The following is a 25,758-nucleotide window of genomic DNA, read 5'->3' as shown; positions in this document are numbered from 1 at the left end:
CGCGGAGAATTGCGTGTCTATATTTACGATTTTGTATGACCGCATCGGAAATCTCTCTATGTTGTATTTTTAGGACATGAGATCCGTTAAATGGGTTATAACATGCAGTTAGGTTCTTGTTTTCATTTATAAAGTAAATAGAAGAATAAAATAAATCTATTATAAATATATTGTATTCGATATCATTTTATTTATAGTTTTTTCTTATCCTATAACACTTGACAATGGGTAATTTTTTCTATTGAATTATTTTAATATATGTGATTTAGATACTTACCTCGTGACATTGTGATATCCTTGTGACTATTTATTATCATGGTGAAGGCAAGACGAATTAAGAATTGAAGCCAATTAAAACCAAAAAACAAATAGCTATGAATCAATGTGAATATAAAACACATTTTCGCATTTAATTGTACCATTCAGAATAGTTTCCTCAATTAAAGTCCACTATGTGTTCAACCAACAACAATCCATTACAGATTTGCATACTCAGCAGCATAATATGGCTGCCAACTTTTACAGTTAGATAGAACTGCTCTAGGGTTTATTGTTCTGTAGACTTTCTGGTTCGCCGGTACATAAGCAAAATTTTCAATACGTGGCGCGAGGAAGAAGTGACGTATTGTTCTCGTTTCTAAGGCTTGTTTTCATTTATCTCAAGTTATTTTTCTGACCAGATGGATAAGTGATTTATTTAAATTTTTCATTGTAGTGTGACAGGCGTAAGCCCAATGCGCTTCAACGGGGTAAACACAATCAGTAAGTAAGCAGTGAGCTAACAGACCTGAATCAAAGTCTGTAAATCAGAGACATATTTTTTATATAATTATTAACTATAATTACAGTCTACAATCAGCTCGATTTTATTTTAATTATTAATCCGTGAGAGTGAAAATATCTAGGAAACCCTCATTGTGATGATCGATAGGAAGTATTATAATTATATTAAAATCACTAGTTCCGGTCTCCCAAAACCATAAAAATTAAATAAAAATCACTATGGTACATATAATATTCGAACCCAGGACTTTCAGGCATTAGTCACTGACTATTATTATATCTTGAAATAATTTAAAAACTCTACTGAATAAATTCTTAGCTTCTCAGTAAAAAAATGGGAAATTAATCCTTTCTTACAAATATTTATCTTCCTCGTTGTAAATCCTTATTAGACTATTTAAACACTCTATATTTTTACCATCCTTTACAAGTAATTACTTTCAGGGGTTTGCATAATAAAAAAAATGATTTTTTGTTTAAAATATAGAATATTGGGGGTTGTGTGTTATAAATAGCTAAACTGAGATATTTTAAATTTTGCACAATTTCTTATATAATAACAATCTTTATATTTCGAGAAAAGTAAGCAAAAAATAACGCTTTTAACATTGACCATTGACTTTCGAGAAATAGTTCTTCAAGTCTAAAGAAAAAAAATTGGATTAAAATTACCTGAAATTTTAATTGATACTATTTCAAAAGCTGGATCTAAAGGGAAGTTTATTATCTTCGTCATCGTTAAGTCATTTTAAAGCTCGGCTTATCTATTGATGACTCTAGATGCTTGGTGGATCAAATTTGGTAGCAATTTCAGGTCTGAGCCTTGTGTATTTCTATGTAGAAAGTTTAGTGGATAGTGATTTATCTGCGGCGGCGTTTCAGTTTATATGTATATTGTTGAAGAAATTGAAGGAGATCAACAACTAAGGCAGGAATAGCATAGTTTAGTAAAAGGCCATAGGCTTTGGCTCCCGCAGCAGACACAAATTTTTATTTCTATTATTAAAAATTTACCCCAGCTCCAAAGTGGCATATATTGATTGTAAGCTGTAATTATAGTTCATAATTAATAAAAAAATTGTACTTACCCCCGTTGTAACGTATTGGGCTCACTTCGGGTTTTGAAAAACAGTTTATTTTATAAGCATATATAAAGAAATGTAGATGCCGCTATTAGGCGGTGGAGGTCAATGACATTTACAAAGTCGTCTTTGCTGGCGTATCGATTGTTGCGATGTGCGCTCGATATTGCAGTCTTATGGCTCGTCTCTACTTCTGTGAGTGTCACATATTTTATAATGCTGTTTGAGACAGCTCTAGCGAATCGCAGATGAGGATGTTTGCGGACTAATTGCATGGTTTCTTGGAAACTTTGTTTACACCTTAAAAGAAAAATGGACCAGATGTAGGGTAACCATAATTCCCAGGACTCAAAACGGGACGTTTCGCAAAAAGAAAAAACCCTCCTTTATAAAAAAAGTGTCCCCCTCATTTATAAAAAAACTCATCCCTCGAAGAACCATTAATATCGTCAAGGAAATATATTATATTTTTTTAAAAAGTACAATTCTTGTGTACAAAGAAAAAATAATGAAACTATGATTATTTTAAAGCCTTTTTTATAAATGTCCAATTTTTGGTATATTATTCTTGAAAATGACACTTTCTCTTTGGCATATTTTATTACGCGTATAAAAATGGGGTTACCCAAATAAGTAATAATAATAAAAATATAAATAAAATTAAAAAAATAAATAGGGAGAAAACGGGACAATTAGTAATACGGGACTGAGTAGTGAAATACGGTGATAGTCCCGTAACGGGAGATGTGGAAACCCTACCCAGATGCCACTCGGAGATCATTAACTAAAAGGTAGAATAACAATAGTATTAGGCACAGGGTAGAACGTATTATCTATAATGCATTATTTTTAAACGAAAATTAGTTTTTTAGCGGTACTTACATATGTGTAATTAACGTCTCGAGACTGATGTGTTATTAGGTGGCCCATGCACTATTTTCAATTATTAATGCAATTTTTCGGTCACGTGATCTCTATTTTATTATGTGAAATACAATAACAGTACCTTAAAATTATAATAGTATCTGAAATACAATAAATAGTATCGCTTTGTTACAAAGCAATTTCAAAGCGTTAATTGCGCCAAAAAGGAAATATTAACACCATATCGCTAGTTCATTGCCCTCGAAATTAAATTCTGGCAGTTGCTGTTATTTTTATGCATGTACGTTGGAAAAAGGGTCCGTTAGTTTATGACTGTCTGATTTTATGACCAATTTAATGCCATATTTTGTACAATTCAATCGCGCTTATTTATGATGATTACAACGCGTTATATGCAATCATTTTTTTCTACAGATTTTTCAGAGATGTTAAAACACATTAGTACATACTGAATATATTTTATCTATACGTATTGTTCTTCATTAATTTTAATAGCCAGCACAGCCAAAGACATCAGTAAAAAAACATATGTTGGCAAGATGATTTTCATTATTTAGGTATGTTTACTATATGTATGCCAAGTCGCGCTCGCTATTTCATTTCTAATTCTCAAAAAAATATTGTTGAAGTAATATTATTCTACTAATGAATGAAAATACATCCTTGGCATTTTTTGGCCGAGTGTTTACAGAAGAATTTGTTTCCAAGCGCTGATTTTCTGCGAATTTAAACTAATCCGACTCTGGAGAGTAAACATCCTCGGGTCCGGATAGCGTGATTTTTGTTTTTGTTTTTTTCCGGTACGATTAATGGATTTGTTTTGGCACAGAACATCTTCGACCGATTGATGTCGATCTTCGACGCTCGTATTGTAAACTGTAAAACGGGAACAAATCTTGTACGGCCAAGTGACGCCATTCGAAGGGAAAAGTTCAATGACAGGATTGAGATCAAAGAATTAATAAATTATAAAAAAAAATAGTAATATAATATCCATTATTTTTGCATATAAGATAATATTTTTTATCACAAAATATATTTTTGGGATGAAAAATAATAAAATACAAGTATATGTATATTAGAAAAAAATTTTTTTTTGAATGCTAGCCAAATTCTAAGCCATTCTTTTCTATTTCAAACAAAATGTTACTTAAATACGACAAATGACAATTCAGTGTTTTACACTGTATAAAACACGGTTTATTTATTATTATTATTATTATTACATAACATCCACAATTTATATGCTTACAGTATAATTATTAGTAATTGAAAATAATGTATTCATATCCCAGTATAGGCAATTTTTATGTGGTATAATACTGAATTAATGATGCATTAATAAAGAAACTACTGTACACTAGCATTAAGTATAATATCATACCAGTTGAAAAGACAACTGAGATTAAATAATTTTTTCTATAATATTGCCAATGGTAAATATAATTTATTCGTAATACATATATCATTGGGTAAAATAATATTAGTCGTGTCCTAAATAAATTGTTGAATTCTTTAAAATGAGACTGTATATCAACTATCAATACACTATTATGAATAAAATGGTATTTTCTGGTTTTAGGATCGATTTAATGTAACTTTGTCAGGCAATGAAACACTTGGTGGATCTGTCATGTAAATATTTTTATTGCTCAGGTCTCAGTGTCGGGCGTCGGAGTTGAATGCATTAAATTCTGGATGAATCGTAGTAGTATAGAAGTTCGTCGAGTTAGTATTTTAAAGTAGAATGCTTTAAAATACTAGCTTCGAACGCTGTTCGAAGTGAGTATATATAAAGTCCACGAATTCTTGCGAACCCTTTTATATGTTTGATGTCGACTAGTGGTAAATCGGTTTATTTCGACCAAATAGACCTTATTACTACGTGCCTTTATATTTTTACATAGTGGCACTATAATTGAGTATTACCTGGTGGCTTTACGGTCCCTTTACGTAAATGAATAAGGACTATATTCTTGGTTGTAAGCATTACAATGCCATATAATTTCTTGACCGCGCGTTTGAATGAAAACAATTATATTGATCGGACATGACAAGCGATATCGAAATATTGACCGCAATTATTTTAACTTAAGCTGCATCGCTTTCACAAGGGCCTCAGAAAAAAATAATTTATTAATGCCTTCGACAGTCTGTAATGATTTCTATTTCTGGGTGATCTCGCCTCTTTGTAAAATACAACATCTTTGTTGAAATGCTGCTTTTTAACATGGAATAATGTATGATTATCTACGGTGCTATACTCTTATTTTTTGTGATTTTCTGATTTATCAGAATGATTAAGTATTTTTTACTCAACGTACCAATTTACACTTACGGCTATAGAGTTGCTATAAAAATAGTTTTAAGTTCTAAAAATAGTAATAAGCTAGTACTACATTCATAAAATAATCGGAGTATAGAAATCTTTGAACAAAAAATAAAAATCATTAATAGCATATTTATTACATAAATCGCGAATGACTTTATGTGTGAAACATTGATCTAGACGTTTATTATATTGATCAGATGTGACTTTTAAAACATTTATTAATTAAATATAAATATTCACGCGTGACTAATGTTTGGTTCGAATCATATTTGTATTGCTCCATATACATATATGCTTAGATGGCGAAATATTTGTTTATATTTTATTTAGAATACTATGCTGTATAATAAATAATAAACAATAGCTATTACCTTCTTCGAAGAAATGTATTGCACAACACAATAGAGAGGCGCATAAAGAATAAATGTATTTAAATAATACTTGATTTTTATTGTATTAATCATTATTTTACTTTCTTTTGAGTCACTGTATAATTTACATGACGATTTTATTGTCAAATTCAGCTGAAATTAATATTCCGCCTTCGGAAGAATCGGCACGCTTTGCCGGGAAATGAATCGGTTCCTTTCAACAACTTTCTCAAAAAGGAAACAATTACGCAAAATTAAAGCCTATTGTTATTTTTTATCCTCTGAAAAGCAATCAACTTAACCGCGTGCGTGTGCTAAAATACATACATATTTTCGCTGAGCAAATGTACAATTTATATACAAACGAAACGATTGTGAATCATCGCGGATGCATTCAAAATGGCCGATCCGCTTGCGAAATAAATTATATGTCCATCATCAGCATAATCTATTTTATTTGAGATATTGGAAGAAAATAGGTTCGGTCGAATGCAGTCGAACTAAAATACTTGAATGCGATCCACGTCCTTCTGCTATACTAATTTTATGACTACATAATAGCCGATCACGTTCGCAATTGATTGATACCGAATATAATTCGAACACGTGATGCGTAGTTTTCAAACAGTGGGTTATAAAGTTATGTTTATTATTAAAATAATGTATTATTTAGTTTTAATTATATAATTATATGCCAAAGTTATGAACTAAAATAAAAATAAATAAATGAAGAGCAGTAATAATTTAAGCATACTGTAAGATATGTTGAGGTTAATTAATAATAATTCTAATCTACCACAATCAAGATAAAAATATAACGTTAATGATAGTATGTATAGTATTATTTCACGCTAGAGTTACCATATGTCATTTTTTTGCATTTTCTGTGAATTCTTGACTATTTGCGAAACACGTTAAAACTTAATTTTAATTTACTTTTCAGGGATGGTAAAATCGTTTAGTAACCATCATAATTGTTTGTAATAGAAAACTTTAAGTTACTATATTTATACTACGATCTAGCCTTGACGAATATGTAGCTTAATTTTAACCTAAACTGCCAAAAAATAATGTGAACGATCAATTATACTTATTGTCTAAAGTTTAAGTACTGTATTTGAATCGTACATAATCATCATTAAAAAACTGTAATAAATCAACCATCTAAATAAATCGCCATAAGAGAACACCCAGAGTCAAAAATCACCATAGAGCTTCGAAAACGTAAACAATGGACGCTTACAAGATCCTTCCAAAGACTTGTGGTCAAACTATTTGTCACCACTATACAATATAATTGTACTAATTGAAATGCATGGTTAATAGATTCTATGGTATTAACAAGCTCAATACAAAAACTTCATTTATTCGTCTTAAAAAACCGCGTAGAAACCAGATAATATACGCATTTGTGGATAGCCACCCTGTTTAAATACAAACATACATATATAGGTCAATATTTCGCAATTCCTCAAAGCTGCTCGCAGGACAGATATAAATGGTTTCGCAAGAACCTATATAAATTCATACCCATTTCCACAGGTTACAATATCTACTCCAAGATTATGTCATACCTACAACTCTTCTGCCTTTAATACCGCAAACGATTTGCACTCCGGTCCCTTACAAGCATGTATAGTCCATTCAAGGTGTTAACGCTCATCATCGTTGTGTTGGAAATAAGTTGTGCGGTTTTATCCAACACTCTTTTGTCCATTCGCGGTTTTAACCGCGCGCTTTTGATGGCGCGTTTTTGTCTTTCGCTGTTGTTACCGCGCTAAAATTAAAAACCATTAAAGAAATATTTAATAAATTTAACAGCAAATATATATATATATATATTAAAATACGTATTTTAGTACTACTTTATGTATACATTACTAGTCCTATTATCTGATGATTAAAATCTGAAACCATCTTAAATTTTTATATTTATTTAGAAAAAATTCTTAAAATTGTATAGATTTTATTAAAATGTTTTAATTCTAAATATTTATTTCTGAGAGAAAATAACACACAATGTAAACAACAATTTTTAAAAGATTTGGACGCTTAATGAAAGGTCAACAAGCGATGTTTGTGAAAATAAAAATGATGACTCTCGTTTTCGTGAAATGACAAAGCAAACACGAAATAAAAGCATTAAAATCCTGCACGACACTTTGTTGAATCATAAAAAAAATCAAAATACCATAAAAAGATAAGGAAATTTTGCAAAGAATGCAATATTTTTGCGAGCTGCATCAAACAGCGCACGTATATGGTTTCAAACAACATCCATAATATGTTATTGCGACATATAAAAAATATACAAGGTTAATAAAATAAAGAAACAAGCAAGAATAGAATAGATTCGCAACAGAATATAATTAGTTTTATTAAAAATAAAAGATGTTCTACAAATATTGGATCGGTTTATTTATGATACAGGTGGGTGTCATTGTTTGGATGCTTTTGGAAAGCTTATCATGTAAGGCATAAAATTGAAAAAAAAACATAATCGTTGTAAACAGATTATCTTGTTGTTTTTTAATCAATAATCTGATCCTTTCACGCGTTTTCTAATTATGTACAGCGCATAAAAACTTTCATTTGCACCGATGCTATGTTCAACCCACGTTTGTATAAAATGACTGTCAGGTTTTGCTTATGTTTTATTACTAATCAAAATTTAATGAAAATCAATCTTGAACACACCGTTATGTTTATGGGTATCCTAAAAATGATATATTGTGACAATTTTAGTCGCTTACTCATATTAAGCTTGATTACTGTTTTAAATGTTTCAGTCTTAAACAAGTTTTAAGATATTTTATTTTTTATTTAATTTAATTTGATTTGATAACCATACGAGTATATATGGTTCTATATAAATTTTAGTAAATAATTGCTCAATATATGGATTTTTGGAAAGTTGTATTAAGTCAGCTTAGTCATGTAAATATTATGAATGTCATATTGTTATAATCATTAACCATAACGAATCATTTGTAGACAAGTTTAGATTCGTATTTACCCACGCTTTCGGTATAATTTTTTTTAATTTTCTTTTCAGTGCTCATAATCGGCATAGAAAAAATCAGAGAAAGTTAAGAACGATTGAAATATAATTTTTCTTTATTTTGCCAAGTCATTAGTCGTAAATTTGGTGAGAAAGTAATTATGGGAGTTATTGCTCATCATACATTTATACTTTTTAATTTGTATATATATATATGTACATATAAAATGTTCTGAAAATCTATGCATTATTTATAATAAATACATAATTTATTTTTTCATTAAAGATATTGCAATATTATTGAATATATATTATTAATATGCTTTAAAAGGCGTATAATGCATGTTTATTATTTATTGCAAATATTCCACTGCAACATGACAGGCGTTAGCTTAATGCGTTACAACAAAGTAAACACAATCAATGACTAAGTAGTTAGTGAGACACCAGACTGAAAATCTGTCTGTAGATCAGTGACTTGTATTTTATTAATTATTATATTATATAAACTATGATTACAGCTTACAATCAATATGTCACAATATACAATTTAATTTTAATTCACGATATTTATTCGTGAAATTAGAGAAATCTAAGAAAACCAAATCTGTGATAATCGATAAGAATTATAATTCTCGATAGAAATTAAATAAACACTAAGGTCCATAAGAAATTCAGGACTGATCACCGATTTAAGTATCATATAAAATAAAAATGATTTTTACATATTATATTTCATTGAATATATTTATGATATTAATAAATAATTACAAATAATGCATAGATATTTAATTGATAACATTTGAAACATGATACTGTTTACTGGTTTAACTTAGTAATAATATATTTTGACAGCTAATTCTCGACATATTTACATACAATCACTTTGTATATTGGATAGCAATAAAGCGATTAATAGCTAATAAAATTTGTCATAACTCCGAGAATAGGCGGATCGATTTATGCATTTATTATTATATTATGCATAGAATAATTGATAGTTCCGCCTCAAATGAATCATTATTTTTTTTATAATACGTTCCTACACACTTACAATGTTAAAATATTCATTAATGGTTTATTTTTACCACAATATTCATATTGTCACGTTGCACATTTTAATCAATATATTAGGCGCATAATTAAAAAGTATACATACTTAAGCCAAGGATATTAGAATAGATTAAATAATTTGACCGTGTTGTTAGAAGTAGAAGAGATTTTTAGGATTGGAAAAGCTTCATGGCTTCATTGAGAAGTCAACTGAACACAGTATGGGAACCTCGACAACATGGGTGGCCAATGCATTGATTGCGATCGACCATTCGACCGCGAAACTATTTGGGATCGTTCACATTTTAGTATGATATAAATCTATCTCGCGATAAAACTTTTGTCTAAACAAAATAATGGTTTATAAAAAAATTATAAAGCATTGGAATTGAATCGTCACATAAACTAGAATAAGATTTATTAATCATATTGGTATGAAGCAACATTATATACATCAATAATTTCAGTAGCAAATCGCCCGCAGGAAATAAATAAATAAATATGGCCAACTATGCTCTATGACAGCTCTCTACTACTTCAAGAGTCTTTATAAAAAGAGGGAATAGCATCAACACTGGACTAGAGTCTCCAATTACTCGAACCATCAACTACTCGAGTATCGAATATTAAAATTTTAAAATACTCGAGTACTCGAGTACTTTCGAGTATTTACCAAATGTACCAAAATAGCTATTATTCAAATTCGTGCACATATAAATAAATAAATAAAATAATTAGTATGTTAATTTTTACAATTATTTTAGCTTCACGAACATACTTTTTATAAACAATAATGCAAAAAGTGTCTCGAATTTAATATTACTGCTAACCTTTGGTTTTATTATTTCCGTTATGGAAAAAACCCTTTCCGTTGCTGTTGATGTTGGTCTTATTGTCATTAACGCGTTGGATAAGGCTTCTAATTTATATCTGTTCGCTTTTTATAGATATAAAATTTTTTGAACTCTCTTTTTATGTTCTCTTCTTTCATTCCCTTCTCTGCTTTTCTCTTATTTCCTTCGACTATTGACAAAATAGCATTTTGTAATTCTTCTTGAATAGATTTTTTTTCTTAACAATATACAATATTCTACACCTTCTGATTAATGCGAAGAATTTAAATCTATATCCTTCGAAGATGAATTTGGGTGAATCCCTTTCACTCTAGAGTTAAACGGTTCGCAAAGAACTGACTTTACTTTAAATGTCTTTAAAACACACAATTGTTTTGATTTATATTTTAAGCTGAGGGATCAGTATAAACAATTTACAACACTTTACGCTACAACTGCATAGTCATAAAACCTAAAAAAAAATTTTGTTGATATTTCATATTGTTCATTGCCATAAATTAGATAAGTCGGGACTGTCGAACAGAAAACACAAAAGAAATTTCTCCGTCGTACCCACTAACATAGCCGACGACCGGAACTATGCAACTATGGAACTATGAAAAAATTATACCTGATAGTAACCGCTCTAGCTGGGGACTTCGGGCATAAACGCCAAATAAAAGCCAGACGTTAACCTTTACCGGACCGAGTTAAAGTTATTTTTGTTTCTGAAATATTTCAAAATTTTTTAATTTTGAGTATTAATCGAGTAATTTTCAAAATACTCGATTATCAAGTACTTGAAAAATAGACAAAAATACTCGAGTATCGAGTACTCGATTACTCGAATTGGAGACTCTACACTGGACACAATCTACAACTATAAAAAGCAGAAACTTGAAGATGCTAAAGCTTATGAACATACAAAACTGTATATAGAGTAAATTTCCTTCTATTGAGGGTTCAATACCTATTAATTTATTTCCTATAGGATGCTATGGGTGATCTAGTTTTGTACATTAATTGATTTGTGAAATTTAATTTCGTTGCTAAATCAACTAAGTGTAACGTAAAAGAAATCTGATGTAATTAAGAAACCGAAACGTGCTAATTCTGACACGATCTGTTTGTTATAATAACACAATATACATGCAAAGATATAATATATTATTATATTATTCTTAATTAAAAATGGCAAAAACATATTCTTTTAAATGTTTTAGAAAAACATAGCAGAATATAAAACAACAAAATTTAGTTATTATAACACAATCAAATTTTATTTTTTATGATCTGCCACTAATGCTATGTTTGATGCCAATTTTATAAAAAAAAAAAAATTTAAAATAACCGCGTTGTTGAAAAATTAGTCACATAATTCAGGGCCAGCCAATATTTCTTTTAATACATTCTTACAATTTGTGAAATATATAGATACTATTATATAAATATGTGTTGTTCGTACCGTGGCGTTACGTAATAAATCTTTAAATCACCTGGATGTTCGGATCAAATTCTTGGCGATTCAAGGTAACTGCTTAGCTGAACTAGATCTGACGATTGAAGAAGAAGTGACGTAGAAGGTATCGCCTGAGTCGATATGGCGTAAGCTTCGCTGGTTCCAAGTTTGGCGTCGAAATATCGTGCATTCCATGTCGAAGGCGAAGTGAGAAGAGATTTATGAGAAAGGGAAGAGATCAACGATCCTGCTTTCACTCGACTCCTCGACGAATCTGGAATGGAAGTGAAATTTCTGTACTTATTTGACACATATATTATTCGGCATGTTTACACGCCCCGTGCTTACAACAATCTCAATGCGTGACCAATTAAAACTCATTAAGAAAAATAGCAGTTTATAAGAAATATCTTAATTTGTTGTTATTACTCGTCACATGGGATGTACTTCATATGTGAAAGTATTTTCTTCTAAGTCATTCATATTTTCTTAACATTTGCACTCAAATGGCATTCACACATATTTTCGACCCTAAGATAACTCAATGTATCAGATAAAATATATATTTAACTAAAAAAAATTATCACCGAAATCTGGTAAACTTCAATATGTAGGCGCGAGTTAATAATAAGTAAAGAAAATACCGCTACATTCTCATCAAATAAAATTGTTGACGATCTCTTTCAACGTCGACCGACTTTACATGTGAGAATTCGTCGCATATTTCGCGTGACGTTAATCGGGTCGACCGCGAAAATTTAATTAGATCTTTCCAAGCGATCTATTTTGACGCCCCTCGGGCACTTATTATCTTCGCTTTTTAGTAATAATTTATTGAGCGTTGTTGTCGGTCGAAAAGAAAAACTTTGGCGACCTTTCCGTTTCAGTCGGTGTCCGCGCATTGCCGTCTCCGGTGCTTTCGGCCGGAAGTCGTCCCATTATGGCAGGGGAAGTCGTCCCAAAACGGCCGCGAGTATGACCGCCATGACAAACGGGTATCGATCAGTCGATGATGAGGAGGCGTCGATTAAAGATTGTGTCTGGCGATCTATATAGGGAATTTCAGTAAAAATCAGTGAAAACACATTGAAAATTAAAAGTGATTGAGTGGACAGTGTTTATTGTGAAGTGAAAATTATGTGCGAATATGTTATTGCTACATTAAAATAATAATGATTTTTTTATTAAGAAACTCTATCTTTATATCATTATCATTAATTGATCAATCTAGGAGTATATATTTGATTAATCAAAGAACTGGGAAAGAATATTTAAACAAATATGAAAATATATTATTACATAAAATAAATGTCGGATGTTATATCATAAATCAAACTTAAATAAGTATATTTCAAAGTACACTGAAAGATTGATAATTAGTGTAAATTTACAGAAAATATATAAGTATTTTTGATTAATTGAAAGTTTCCAATAGTTATTATCATAAAAAATAATATAATAAGTGAAGGCTTGAAGTCAAGAATTAATGAACTGTATTTTTCATATAAATTATATTTATATATATATATAAATTATACTATGAGCAGTGGCGTAGCTATGGGGGGGGGGGGGGGGTGGCCCGCCCCGATCGGCACTTGCTTGGGGGCGGCATATTCGCGATGGGATCGTCTAGTGTGGTTCTTAACCCTGAATTCACTAAAACATATATAAAAATATAGTTAGCTTTTTCTAATAAATATGATATTTTAAATAAGAAATATTGCTAAGGTCGTTTACTACCATTGTTTTAGAATTAACTACATTTTTATTGACAAAAATAAAAAAGTGAACATTAAAGATATAAATATATAATTAAATTTATTCATATATTTTTACCACAGAACTTTGTATTTGTATAATCAGTTATAAAAAATACAGATAAATTAACAAATATCTATTTATATGGCAGTTAACATGTTCTTGCCGAAAGTCTTCAAATATTATTATTGTGTTTTATAAACTAGAATCTTCAAATATTAATATTGTATTATATACATAATATAAAGAAATCTATGAACTAGACCGTTTAAAATTCCACAAATATATACATAAATTTAGACATCAATAAAAATTTTAAAATTATTTTTGAATACATAAAGCCAAGCTTTATACATTATTTTATTCGCAACTGACTTCATGCATTATACTATATTATATGTATATTAGAAATCAATCGATTACAGATAATCATTGAAATCATTCCAATTCCAATAACTATCGATTTGTAGTATTTCATTTAAGAGTGCGATAATTTTAGATAATTAGTAAAATTTGGCTTCGTAGTAGATTTTTTTATATTCCATTTATAAATTATCATTCGAGGTTTTTTTGACAGCACATAACAATTATTCTGATATTTGACTCATAATATTTTCTCGCTTTTTGTGATCTACGAACATGTGATCTGTATACAATTGAGTTTAGACCGTAAAAATACACTTCTAAACTAAATTCAAAATAACCGAATATAAATAAAGAATATGAAAAAAATAATAACTTTAAATACGTGTTTTATTACGAAATTATAATAAATATGAAAAAAAGTGATTTTTGATTTATAATTACATTTTATATGATTTCCTTTTAATGTTAATTTTTAGAACAAACTGAGATATATAATATTTGAGAATTTGCCTTTTTCAATTCAACAGTTGGTAATTGTGATTAAAAAAAATGTTACCGAATATTTTTTTAGCTAATGCTCAAAGTTTTTGAGTTTTATAATAGATATCTTAAATAAATACTCAAATTTAATTGTAGTGGAGAGAGTAAATCCAAATCATTAGATATTAAATACACAGTATTAAAAATTATTTATAGGCATATAAATGTTTGCCTTATAATATTATTTTCCTACTTTTCATACACATTTTATATAATGTGTTTTTTATTGATAGCATTTAAGCAATTGCTAAATTCGAAAATATGAACAACAAATAAGTACATAGACAAAAATGATGTAGTTATGCGTCATTTATATCACATTACGATTGCACATAACACTATGAAATACGCCCATGACAAACTGCTATAAAATATTAATTCATATCAATTACAATATAATTATTGACTTGTTCAAAAACCTATTACGTGCACGTATTATATTCCGTTGCCACGAGAATGCCAATTATTGTCGTTCTAATTCGACGTTGCACTATTTGGGCAGCCGTTCCTAATGCGTTCGCATTACCATAAATAGCTACAACACCAATTAACTCGATGCGCCAAAATATACGAACATTAATTTAATTTTATCGATTTATCAAAAATTTTAAAACGAGTCATGGTCGCAAAAGTTAGTGTTGTGATTTTTATGAACGATGGACTCCATTTTGCATTTTTTGACAGATTCACTGTGATGTTGCCGCTCTTCATTTTGAATTATGAGAAACGGCTATGATATATTGGATTTTTTAGGAAAATTCGTAGCAAATTAACATTATTCGACGCGCATTTTTGCACACATTTGGAACGCGGCCATAAATAAAAATCGACGCGATAGACAAGACGTCCATAAAATTGTATTTTTGTACACGACGCGCGAAAATACGTGCATACTTCTCCAAGTCATAATTTTTCATTCATTCATCTGACAATGTTCTTATATTTGTTGATAAAAATATCTGATAAGTTGGCTATTATGGGAAATAGGGTACATACAATAAGGGCTGATTTACACGCTGCCAGTTGGAAGTTGACTGGCATTCCAATCCACTAGCGCCTTACCATTTACAGTACCAGCAACTGATAGAATTATTATTGCGAAAAAGCGCCACTCACCTTACGCTAGTACGGTAATGTGGTGGAAGGGGGAGCTGGCATGCCAGTAAAACAAAAATATTTGTTCTGCTGGCGCTGCCAGCTGCAATGCACACGTATAATGTATTCATTTTGACAAATGTGGCCATAACATATTAACAATCGACCATTAACAATTATCACAATTAAATAAATTGTACTTCGCCAAGCAATGAAATCATCAAAATTATATCCTTTGTTTATAGCTTACAATGACAATGGTGATAATATCATTTTCTTTGTCAATGATACGGAGGAAATGAATTCGGAAATTCTATGAATGCATTGAATGTTTAATAATCAATGATAACTAGCATGTAAAGCAATCCGCTTGATAATCTCAAATTTCTTAGATTATAACGAGTTAATCGACGAGCGGAAATCATTTTATCGCTGAGTGAAATTTGCACCGGTTGTTCGAGTAGAAGATCATGTGAATTAAATATACGTTGTTTGCAACTATTCGAGCATGAGTCCTGTTTGTGGATCAAAGAAAAAAGGCTCCGTTGAACGGTGAGTTTCAGTATTAAAAAATCCCCTAGCTAAAATAATATTAAAAAAATATTTTTTATCTTTATTGTTGAATGTAAAAACACAAATACTTATATATTTGTAACTTTATGCCATTTTTTCTTATTAGAACACTTTTGCGTTGTACATATATTGAACAGCTGGATATTCGGCAACAATGTTATGGGGAACTTGTAATTCTAGGTAGCGCATTCCATCGGCTTGTCGATAAGATAAATTTTGCAAAGACACCGAAAGCCATTGTTTATGGTACATTTGGGATTGCATTTATCTAATCCGTCCGAATCTCCGACCGTTATATACATCAGCATAACAAATGTAAATGCGCAGCAAATCATAAAGACTAATAACTATTTGATTTATTACGCTTTTAACTCGTTCACGGCGGACCCTACAACTAAAAAGCATGGTTTTAATATGTAATAAATGATTTACCTTCACGCTCAATATTAATAAAATCATAAGCGTGTATTCCAATACCCGCGAGTCATACTGTGCTATCGACATCGTGTGATGAGTAATCACGAAAATTTGAAATATTAGGCCCGCAATTCAAAAGTATAGCACAATACAGAACTGAGGTAGATTAGTTGCTTGTGGACTTAAGATTTTTTATTTTTTTAATATCTCCCACACATATGTTGAATAAATGAAGATTACATTATAATCAGATTATTTTAAATTATGAACATACATATCTACAATACACTCCAGATATATACATACATATAAAAATTAATTCTTTTTGTAATGCTGCAAACATCGGTGTAATCATTATAACTCACTTTCATTATATAAAATATCTATTTCTAAACATGATATATTTAGGGCAGACGGCAAATGACCGAGTCTGGGTTCGTGACATTAACGTAAATAGAACAAAGTCGGTCAAATTTTAATATAACATAATAAAGCCATATTTCAAGTATATGTACTTATAAAAATATGGACCGTTTAAATCTGTTAATCTCCAGTGATGGATGTTCGTATGATTTTGTTTTGTTTTATTTGAGTGTTTATTTTATTTTCTCGTGTTTATATAGCTTATTAACGACTTGTTTTGTTTGAAGATTCGCTCATAAAATCGGACGATTTAATAACAAGAAATAAAAGTAAATGAAATTTAATTGCCCTCCAAAACACCTACACACGTCCCAGGCGTAGTATAATAATATAAATACTCCTTATTGTGTATTATGTATACTTTTGCCGAAGTGAGACAAGAGAAGAAAAAAGTAAATGATTTACGTCCCACATTGAAAATTTCTCTCTTTGCCGCTAATCTTGGCGACAAATATGTCTCGGATTTCGATTTTTATTAATTCCCCAATGCTATTTTAAGTCGATCGATGCGCGGCTTTCGTAACTGTGCGAAAAATAACGTAAATTTCATGTTGACGCTCTTCATTTGTATGTCAACTGGGCCTATGTTAGTAAGTAATTTTCAATAAATAAAGCTCGTATTTCTAGTGGTAGTGGGAAGAGGACTAGTGTTTAGTTTAAATTTAAACGTATAAAAATAAAAATCAGAAGTAGTAAAACAACTGGACATTGAAAGTATTTTTATTTGACACACTAAATACCTAGTAACTGCTAGTTTTTTGGGCAAAAATATTATTTGCTCTTTTGACAGCTAATTATAAAATTATAAAAAAATAATAGTCTTATAAATCCAAACAAATTGTTCATTACAAAATTTTTGATATAATCATCTGTTATGATAAATGGTGCAATTCTGAATCAGCCACAATTTCATCAATATAGCGAATTTTAATTGTGTGACTTGATTTTCTAATTTATTTAAACCTGAATAGTGATACTTGCACAGTGACATTTGCTTTCTTGCAGATATATACTTCTGAATATACAACAAAGTCTGAAATAGTTATTATTGTGTTATGGAATAGTTAGATTCAGTATTATTTTATATTCGAATAAACTTCTATCGTATAATCTTTAATTCATTGGTTTAAGATACAAAAAATCCAAATAAATCTATAAGATCTTAGTAATAATGTTAGTGTATTCTTATAAATTGAAGTGAACCACCAAATTTGTGTCCTTTGGTCAAAAAAATAAAAAAACCTACATTCTATATTAAAATGAAAAAAAGTTTCATGCGCGTTTCAGAGTCATTGTCGTGAATTTCTTAGGGTCAAGGTTGATCGATAGGAATAGTCAGTTGAAGCAATTCCTGTTTGGCAGACAATCATAAATGATCGTCGTGGCGTTGGCACTCTTGCAATGACTCAATGACTAGATGTCAAATCGACAAATACGCTTTTGCACCTTCGTTTGGACACGTCATTCTTTCTCTTCTGTCATCAAAATCAATCATTCAATAAATGAAGAAAATATTAATTGTTTTTATTTGTTTCTTTACAGAGCCTCCAATATGATACGAGTCGACGAAGAGGATCCTGTTGGAGGTGAGCAACCTTTCACTCAGTGAAAAAATTGTATCATATGTGTATTAACAGTATAATACTAACGCATGTTAAATAGTTGAATATACAATCAATTCCATTTACTCTTAACTATTTTTTAACATATAATAAAACTAGCATTTTGCAATTTTTTTATCTTGTATCATAAGATTATGGTGCACATATAGCATAGCGATAGCCATGTATAACTTAAGTGAGTCAAATTAAAATCTATAATATTTTTTAATCTAGTTATTTATCAAACATAAAATAGCAATATCTTTATTTAGCATAAAACAACAATATCTTATTTCTGGATATTTCTCAAGCGTCTAAAACGTTCTTAAGATCAATATATATTTAATAATATTGTGAGGCCATATTTATTTCTGATTCCTGGCGGGTGACCTCAGTAGAAGTCTTAGCTACCCCTGATATATAATATATATAAAAGCCTAGACGTATATGTATTTTTCTGTTCATTAATTAAATAGAGACTCATCACTCCTCAAGCTGCGAGTACTTTTAATATCACTAAAATAATACTTCTAATTTTAAAGTTACTATATTGATAATATATAATAGTTTTACTAAATTCATAGTCTGGTATAGTTTTTTTTTAAGCATAGAAAAAAATAGAACATAATAAATTTAACAGTACATAACTTTTCCCAGGTAGTGAATTGGAGCTTGTTTCAAAAGCTTGGAAAACCCTGATAAATTTCACCTCTTTTAGATGAATGAATGCCTCGGAAGGATTACGTTCGTGTCCGAGTCATTTCCCAACACGCTTTCGTGTTTACAAGAGTCGCATTTTATTCGCACTTTCGTCCATTGGGGAAGTATGCATTTTTTGCGTTCAATAGAACTTTCAGTGCCAGCTGGAAGTCGGCCAGAAGCCGCAAACCTTGTCGCCCGGTAGACAGACCAAATAATATATTCATTTAAAATAAAATATCAAAATAGATCGCATGTACCCTTGCCTTGTGAATGTGCGATTCGACAGAGAAAAAAACATAAAAAGCACAACGCTGATATTTTCACAATGTCGAGAGATCCGGATAAAATTGATATAATCCACGGTTAGTGAAGGTCAATAGCGAGTTGCATCATGGTGTTTATTTCGGACACGGTATATACGGAATGTGGTGTAAGTAAAAATAGATAAGAACGGCAAGGACTCGGACGTTGACACTTTGTCTGAGATGAGTCTGCGGAATGTTTAATAATATATTAAAATAATAGATACTTATACATATATATAAAAAAATATTAGAAGAACAAATAGTCTTATTTTATTTATTTATCGTAAATCTTCCGTTGCAACATGACAGGCGTTAGCCTTATACGTTACAACGGGATCAACACATTCAGAAACTACTAAGCAAGTAGTGTCTCACTACTGAAAACAAAGTCTATAAATCAGTGATATATATTTTATAATTTATAAAATATTATTACATCTTACAATCAATAGATGTCAATATGCTTTTATTTTAATTATTAATCTCGATATTCATCAGCGAGATTAGAAAAATCTAGGAAAGCCTAATTTGTGATGGTCGATCGGAATTTAAATGATATAATAATCATTAATGCTCCTTTCTTAGACACAATAGTAATTTAAAAACGCTAGGGTCTATTTAGGATTCGAACCAAAGGTCTTTTAGGTATTAGTCACTGACTTATACTACTGGTCTATCGTTTATATATACATTTAATAATTGTAATCACTTCTGGACTCAAAAATACTGCATATAAAAGCTATGAATTATACTACAAATAATTTTTATGAAAGAATAATCAAAGATTGAAGAGTGAAACATACGACTAACACTCTTGTGTACATACCTCTATTTAATACAAAATATCTTTACAGTTAGATAATCCACGGGGATCTGGTGGTTCATTTATGATCCTTTTAAGCGAATGAACGAGTGCAACAGTATTTGTATTGAGCATAACAATGTCTTATCAATTCTTAAGCACACGTTTGAATAAAAACAATACAGTATTAAATTAGTGACAATACTGCCTAATGTTTATGTTTTGAACGAAGCTGCATTACCTTCTTGAAGGTATCGTAAACGTCTTTGTTTACCTTTACAAAAGTCTGGCAATTTCTAATTCTGGGTGTTCTCATTTACATTTTGTTTAAATGGTAATTTCGCAAGGATTGATTTAAATTATGCTTTCTATATCAGATTAATGTAGAATCTTCTTAAGCACCATTTTCTTTAAATTATTTAAATTGTATTATTAAAAAATATCATATAATTTATCACTGCTTTTCGAATAAATACGTAGTTTTCTTTCAATTAAATGACAGTTGTTGAAATAAAAGTTTCAGTGTGGTAATAATCAAAATAGTAATTGAAGACCTTATTTGAAGAACAACCATTGCCACAAAAATCGTTTTTAACAGGAGAAAGTAAAAACTATTTTTTTCTTTGATTACAAGGAAATACTTTATTTAATTCGTTTTATATATAAACATTAAATCATAAATTTATATTAGAAATTAAATAATACGCGCAAAAAAGATAGAAAATAAAAATCAACTTGGACATTGATTGTTCCTCATTTTTTTTAAATTGGCTGTTTTTCTGAAAATACTTTTTTTTTAATATTTATTTACATATTTACCGTTCAAGCTTAACATTATTGAATATATACATGCACGCATACATTTAAAATACGTTTTTTTTTTAAAAAAGCATGTAAGATAGGAAAAAAAAAAAAAAATTAACAGTAATTTATTATAAAATAATATAATATTTATTTTATAAATGTAAATCATTAATCTGCATTACTCGAGACATCTTCACTATATAATATAGAAAGAATTGCCTTCATATAAATTGTTCTACCTTCGTCAAGTCGAACCTAAAATTAACAATCAATCAAGTGATTTCATTAACATTTTCAAAACATCATAACCTACATCTTTAAAATAAGTAATCATAATTAACCATTTGATAAAAAATATGATACATTTACTACAATAATAATTTGACAAAATACTATTTTTTTTTTTCTAACATAAAATAGAAAACGGCTCATTGAGTATTTTGTTACTAAAATTCGACAAAATATAAATATTATAGTAGCGGTAAAATGAATCAACAGAGATAATATTATTTGTAGATAAAAAGATTTTAAAAGATAATAACTTGCTTTTTACATGATTTTTTCGATAAAATCAGGTGATCATCAATTATTGTGTAAAATACTCTTATTACGAAAATAATGCTAAAATTGTTTAAACTTGTTATCTTAACTATTGAGATAATACTGTAACTATAACAATAGTTTAATCTAAAAAAAATTTAACTTTATGGTTTCAAATTTCATATTAAACGATTTTCACTGTTTAAATATAATTGTATATTTATTATGTTTTCGCTTCGAAGGTGGATAAATAATTATGGCATTTTATATGATAATAAAGAAATCGTATTTTATTATTGCACTGACCAATTAAATGATTTTTTAATATAAACAATAATATTTTTATTAGGCTTAAAATTTTAGTAAGTCTGAGGTGTAAAAATTGTGCATCATTTTATATATATTTTGCTCGATTTTCGTTTTATATTTACAATAAATATTTTTTGGATCCTTGGTAATGGAACTATAGAAACCACAATTTATAACATACGTAAATAAATATAAAAATATAAATGTATTGTATACATAAGAATTTATGATCAATGTTTCGTGAGCATTTTTATCATAAACAATTTGAGTTATTTTTATAGCCATTTTATTACTCCTAAACTTAGAGTTGGAGAGATAAAAACAAAGCATTTTGGAATAACAATTCTCATAAAAGCTTGCACGCCAAAAGATATGTATAAAAAAGGATTGATTTTTTTGTTTCGCTCAAAATATGCCAAATGCTAACATTTGACAGTGAGTTTTTGAAAAATTAACAGCAACATTTTATGTATTTATTATTTATTCCAGAATTGGAGCCTTCGTTTCCGCAGAGAGATGTAGTCATCAAGCGAGGGCAAGACCCTGAAGACTACTATGAATTGCTTTCGGAAATTGGCAGGTATAATTCATCCAATTGCCTTATCAGTAATATGAAAATGATAATTAACAATATAATGAAGAATAGAAAATAATGTTGTTGTCAACAACGTCGTTTGGCAATGATTCAATATTTCTTTTGTAACGTGTTCCCAAAATTTTATGTTATTAACGTTGAAGGACGAAATATTAATAAAATAGTCTTGCAATGTTGCTAATTGCGTAATCATGTGAGTCATTCTATTTTCTGTTATTTTAGAGGGAAATTTGGTACAGTGTATCACTGTAAAGAAAAGGAAACTGGTTTAGAGCTGGCAGCTAAGTTCGTCGGAGTGTCCAGGCGAGAGGAAAGAAGAAATGTAGAACGAGAAGTAGACGTTATGAGACAGTTACAGCATCCAAGACTTATACAATTATATGATGCTTATGATAGCGGGAAGATTATGTGTGTTGTGCTAGAATTGTAAGTAAAATTGTTAACTATTAAAAATAATATTCTCTTTATTTAAATTTAAATTATATTTTACACGAGACTGAATTATGATACTTTAACAGTCAATTTTTTAAATGATAGTTTTTCCTTTTAGCAGAACATCCTCTTTTAATCGCCATATTTGATTTCTTTGCCCCTCTTAATCCATAGATTTGATTTATTATTGTAGTGCTACTTAAAAGCGCTAAATATAATAAATACTGTACGTCTAAATAAACTTTTGTGACATAACTAATAATTTATTTGAAAAAAATCTATGCTAAATTAGTCTAAGCGATGATTCTATAGCTGTTCTTTACTACTTATTCATTTCAAAGAATAGTTTATGATACAAACTTTTTCCTAGTAATACCATCATTCAATGCTTGATCATAAACAATGTATTTTTTGTTTCAACACAAATGTGTTTAATGCCTCTTCTCAACCATAGAAGTTTTGGTATGTCTTTAATCACCTTGATCTGGAGTAATTCATTTGAATTGAGAGAATTATATGCATGTATATCTTAGCTGAATAAACGGTAGCTCATTCTTAGTTATAATACTATGAATTCTAATCAAATCAACATATCAAGAAAAACAATCACTGACTGGCCAATTTTACCCCCCCCCCCTCACTAAAAAAAAAAACGCTCAAATTATGTTCCTGATTCTAAGCCAGAAGTTATCGGGTTGTCCCTCAATCTTTTTCTTGAATCCATCCTGAAAATATTTTTAAAAAATATGTCATATCGGTGAAATCATATTGGAATACATTTTCACCAGTAGATATATATTTTTACTAGTGAAAATATAATTTATCTGGTAGGTGCTAGTAAAATTATATGATTTCAACTTATCTATACATAGTAATATATACGTTTACATACTTATTATTATTTATTAACATGCATAAATGATAAATAAATGTTACAGTGAATGTATATTTTTTAGTTATATTTTCACTAGTGAAGTCCAGATACATTTTCACGAGTAAATATATATTTCTAGGAGCTAGTGAACTTATATGCTGCTCTAAAATGAAACTCAATTTGATAGTTGCGAAACGTCTATTTGCTGTTCAAACCCAGACCTAATCTAATGAAAGTTCTAAAATTAATTTTACTAGCTTAGTTTGTATTTAAAACTTTTATTAGGTCAAGTTCAAAATACAAACTAAGCCAACTCATCTTAGGTTAAGAAGTACAGACAGACGTCGCATCTTGCTGTTTTAAAAATATCAAAATAGTCAACGTGTATTTAAATCGTATTTTGGTCAATGGAGGACGCAAAAACAATTATCACTTATCAGAAGTCAAAAATCGTGTCGGCGCCGTTGCACTGCAACGCTCTTGAAGTCGATTTTTGACTTATGATTTATATTTTTGCGCTCTTCTATTGGTCAAAGTTGGTTTTATATGCTTTATTCGATTATCACTTATTGCAGCATTTTGACAATATGTTTTAATTTGCCTATTTTTTATTTTCCAGAATTACAGGCGGGGAATTGTTCGAGAGAGTAATAGATGATGATTTCATATTGACTGAAAAAGCTTGCACGGTTTTTATGAGGCAAATTTGTGAAGGAATTGAGTTTGTGCATCAGCAAAATATTTTACACTTAGACATGAAGGTAAGATGTTCAATTTTCATAAGAAATATGTACGTTTATTATCGTACTTTTTTCTAATTTCAGCCTGAAAATATATTATGCCTTACAAAAGCTGGCAATAGAATAAAAATCATTGACTTTGGTTTAGCACGAAAATTTGATCCTTCCAAAAAGCTTCAAGTTCTATTTGGAACTCCTGAATTTGTGGCACCTGAAGTTGTAAACTTCGATCAAATCAGTTTCGGCACAGACATGTGGTCAATAGGAGTCATATGCTATGTATTGTGAGTTGAATTATTGTACTTAATTAATATTTATGTGTCAATACAACTCACACAATCAAAACATATTGCGCCATAGCCAGCGCGTTCGCTACTTTATTATTTTAATATATTGTGGATTATTTAGTTGTATATAATTTAATAATATTATTTCAGATTATCTGGACTTTCGCCTTTCATGGGAGAAACTGACGTTCAGACCATGGCTAATGTTACTATAGCAAAATATGATTTTGATGATGAGGCTTTCAATGAGATATCAGAAGAAGCGAAGGACTTTATCAAAAAGCTGCTAGTCAAGGATAAACAGTGAGTGAAAGTTTATTTTATTATAAAAATAGCAATTAATTTAGTATCATTCATTTCATCACTTTGGATGTGCGTCTCTCTGATTCATTGAATCAAAAACGTTTCATTTGAAATGAAGAACCTAACGAACCGGAACGTTTAGTAAAATATTTGTAGTACTTGGAGATTCGTTCCGGTTAGCTACAGTCCATTCCAAGCCTTAAAATCAACTAACTAAATCTTAATACTTACAAATACTTCAAAATACCATACTAATTGTTTTATACCCTTGTATGAATAATTTTTCACATATATTATGTATAATTACTTGGAAGTATCGCTGCTATATCCATAAACGACGAAGACCCAAGTTAATTCATAGTCAAGTGTGATTTGTATTTAATACATATTGTGATTTACAACTTTAGTGCTTTATATTTGTATTAATTGTATATATGTTGTGTGAATTATATTTGCATATTCAGAACTATGTCAAATTTGTATGGCAAGAAAT

The 25,758-nt window shown here is 29.6% G+C and overlaps 1 protein-coding gene and 1 long non-coding RNA gene across 10 annotated transcripts in view; one reads left to right on the top strand and one right to left on the bottom strand.

Moving 5' to 3' along the window:
- sqa (spaghetti-squash activator) overlaps positions 1 to 25,758 on the top strand; it is a 31,754-nt gene that overhangs the window by 685 nt on the left and 5,311 nt on the right. For 2 of the 7 annotated variants that reach the window (XM_088184126.1, XM_088184094.1), the window contains exons 1-8: positions 12,651 to 12,794; positions 15,951 to 16,110; positions 18,514 to 18,557; positions 22,524 to 22,614; positions 22,852 to 23,055; positions 24,555 to 24,696; positions 24,760 to 24,959; positions 25,113 to 25,265. In XM_088184126.1, coding sequence (XP_088040252.1) covers positions 16,067 to 16,110; positions 18,514 to 18,557; positions 22,524 to 22,614; positions 22,852 to 23,055; positions 24,555 to 24,696; positions 24,760 to 24,959; positions 25,113 to 25,265 — 878 coding nt within the window. In that variant the 5' untranslated portion in view covers positions 12,651 to 12,794; positions 15,951 to 16,066. The other 5 variants (XM_088184135.1, XM_088184103.1, XM_088184143.1 and 2 more) reach the window with 3 other exon arrangements.
- LOC148238966 (uncharacterized) lies at positions 4,374 to 15,796 on the bottom strand. 3 transcript variants are annotated; one of them, XR_015809280.1, is made up of 4 exons: positions 15,460 to 15,796; positions 12,674 to 12,847; positions 11,203 to 12,073; positions 9,127 to 10,081 (listed from the first exon to the last, which is right to left on the bottom strand). It is a non-coding gene; the product is annotated as an uncharacterized LOC148238966 (long non-coding RNA). The 3 variants fall into 3 exon arrangements; XR_015809279.1 differs by lacking the exons at positions 9,127 to 10,081; positions 15,460 to 15,796 and adding an exon at positions 4,374 to 7,230 and having other exon boundaries at positions 11,806 to 12,073; positions 12,674 to 12,813; XR_015809281.1 differs by lacking the exons at positions 9,127 to 10,081; positions 15,460 to 15,796 and adding an exon at positions 4,374 to 7,230 and having other exon boundaries at positions 11,837 to 12,073; positions 12,674 to 12,813.

The sequence above is a fragment of the Plectrocnemia conspersa genome, unplaced genomic scaffold (genome assembly GCF_051122295.1).
Source record: "Plectrocnemia conspersa isolate PC_06_02 unplaced genomic scaffold, ASM5112229v1 ptg000001l, whole genome shotgun sequence".
In the NCBI taxonomy this organism is placed as follows: domain Eukaryota; kingdom Metazoa; phylum Arthropoda; class Insecta; order Trichoptera; family Polycentropodidae; genus Plectrocnemia; species Plectrocnemia conspersa.
This window is presented reverse-complemented; position numbering and strand designations above follow the sequence as displayed.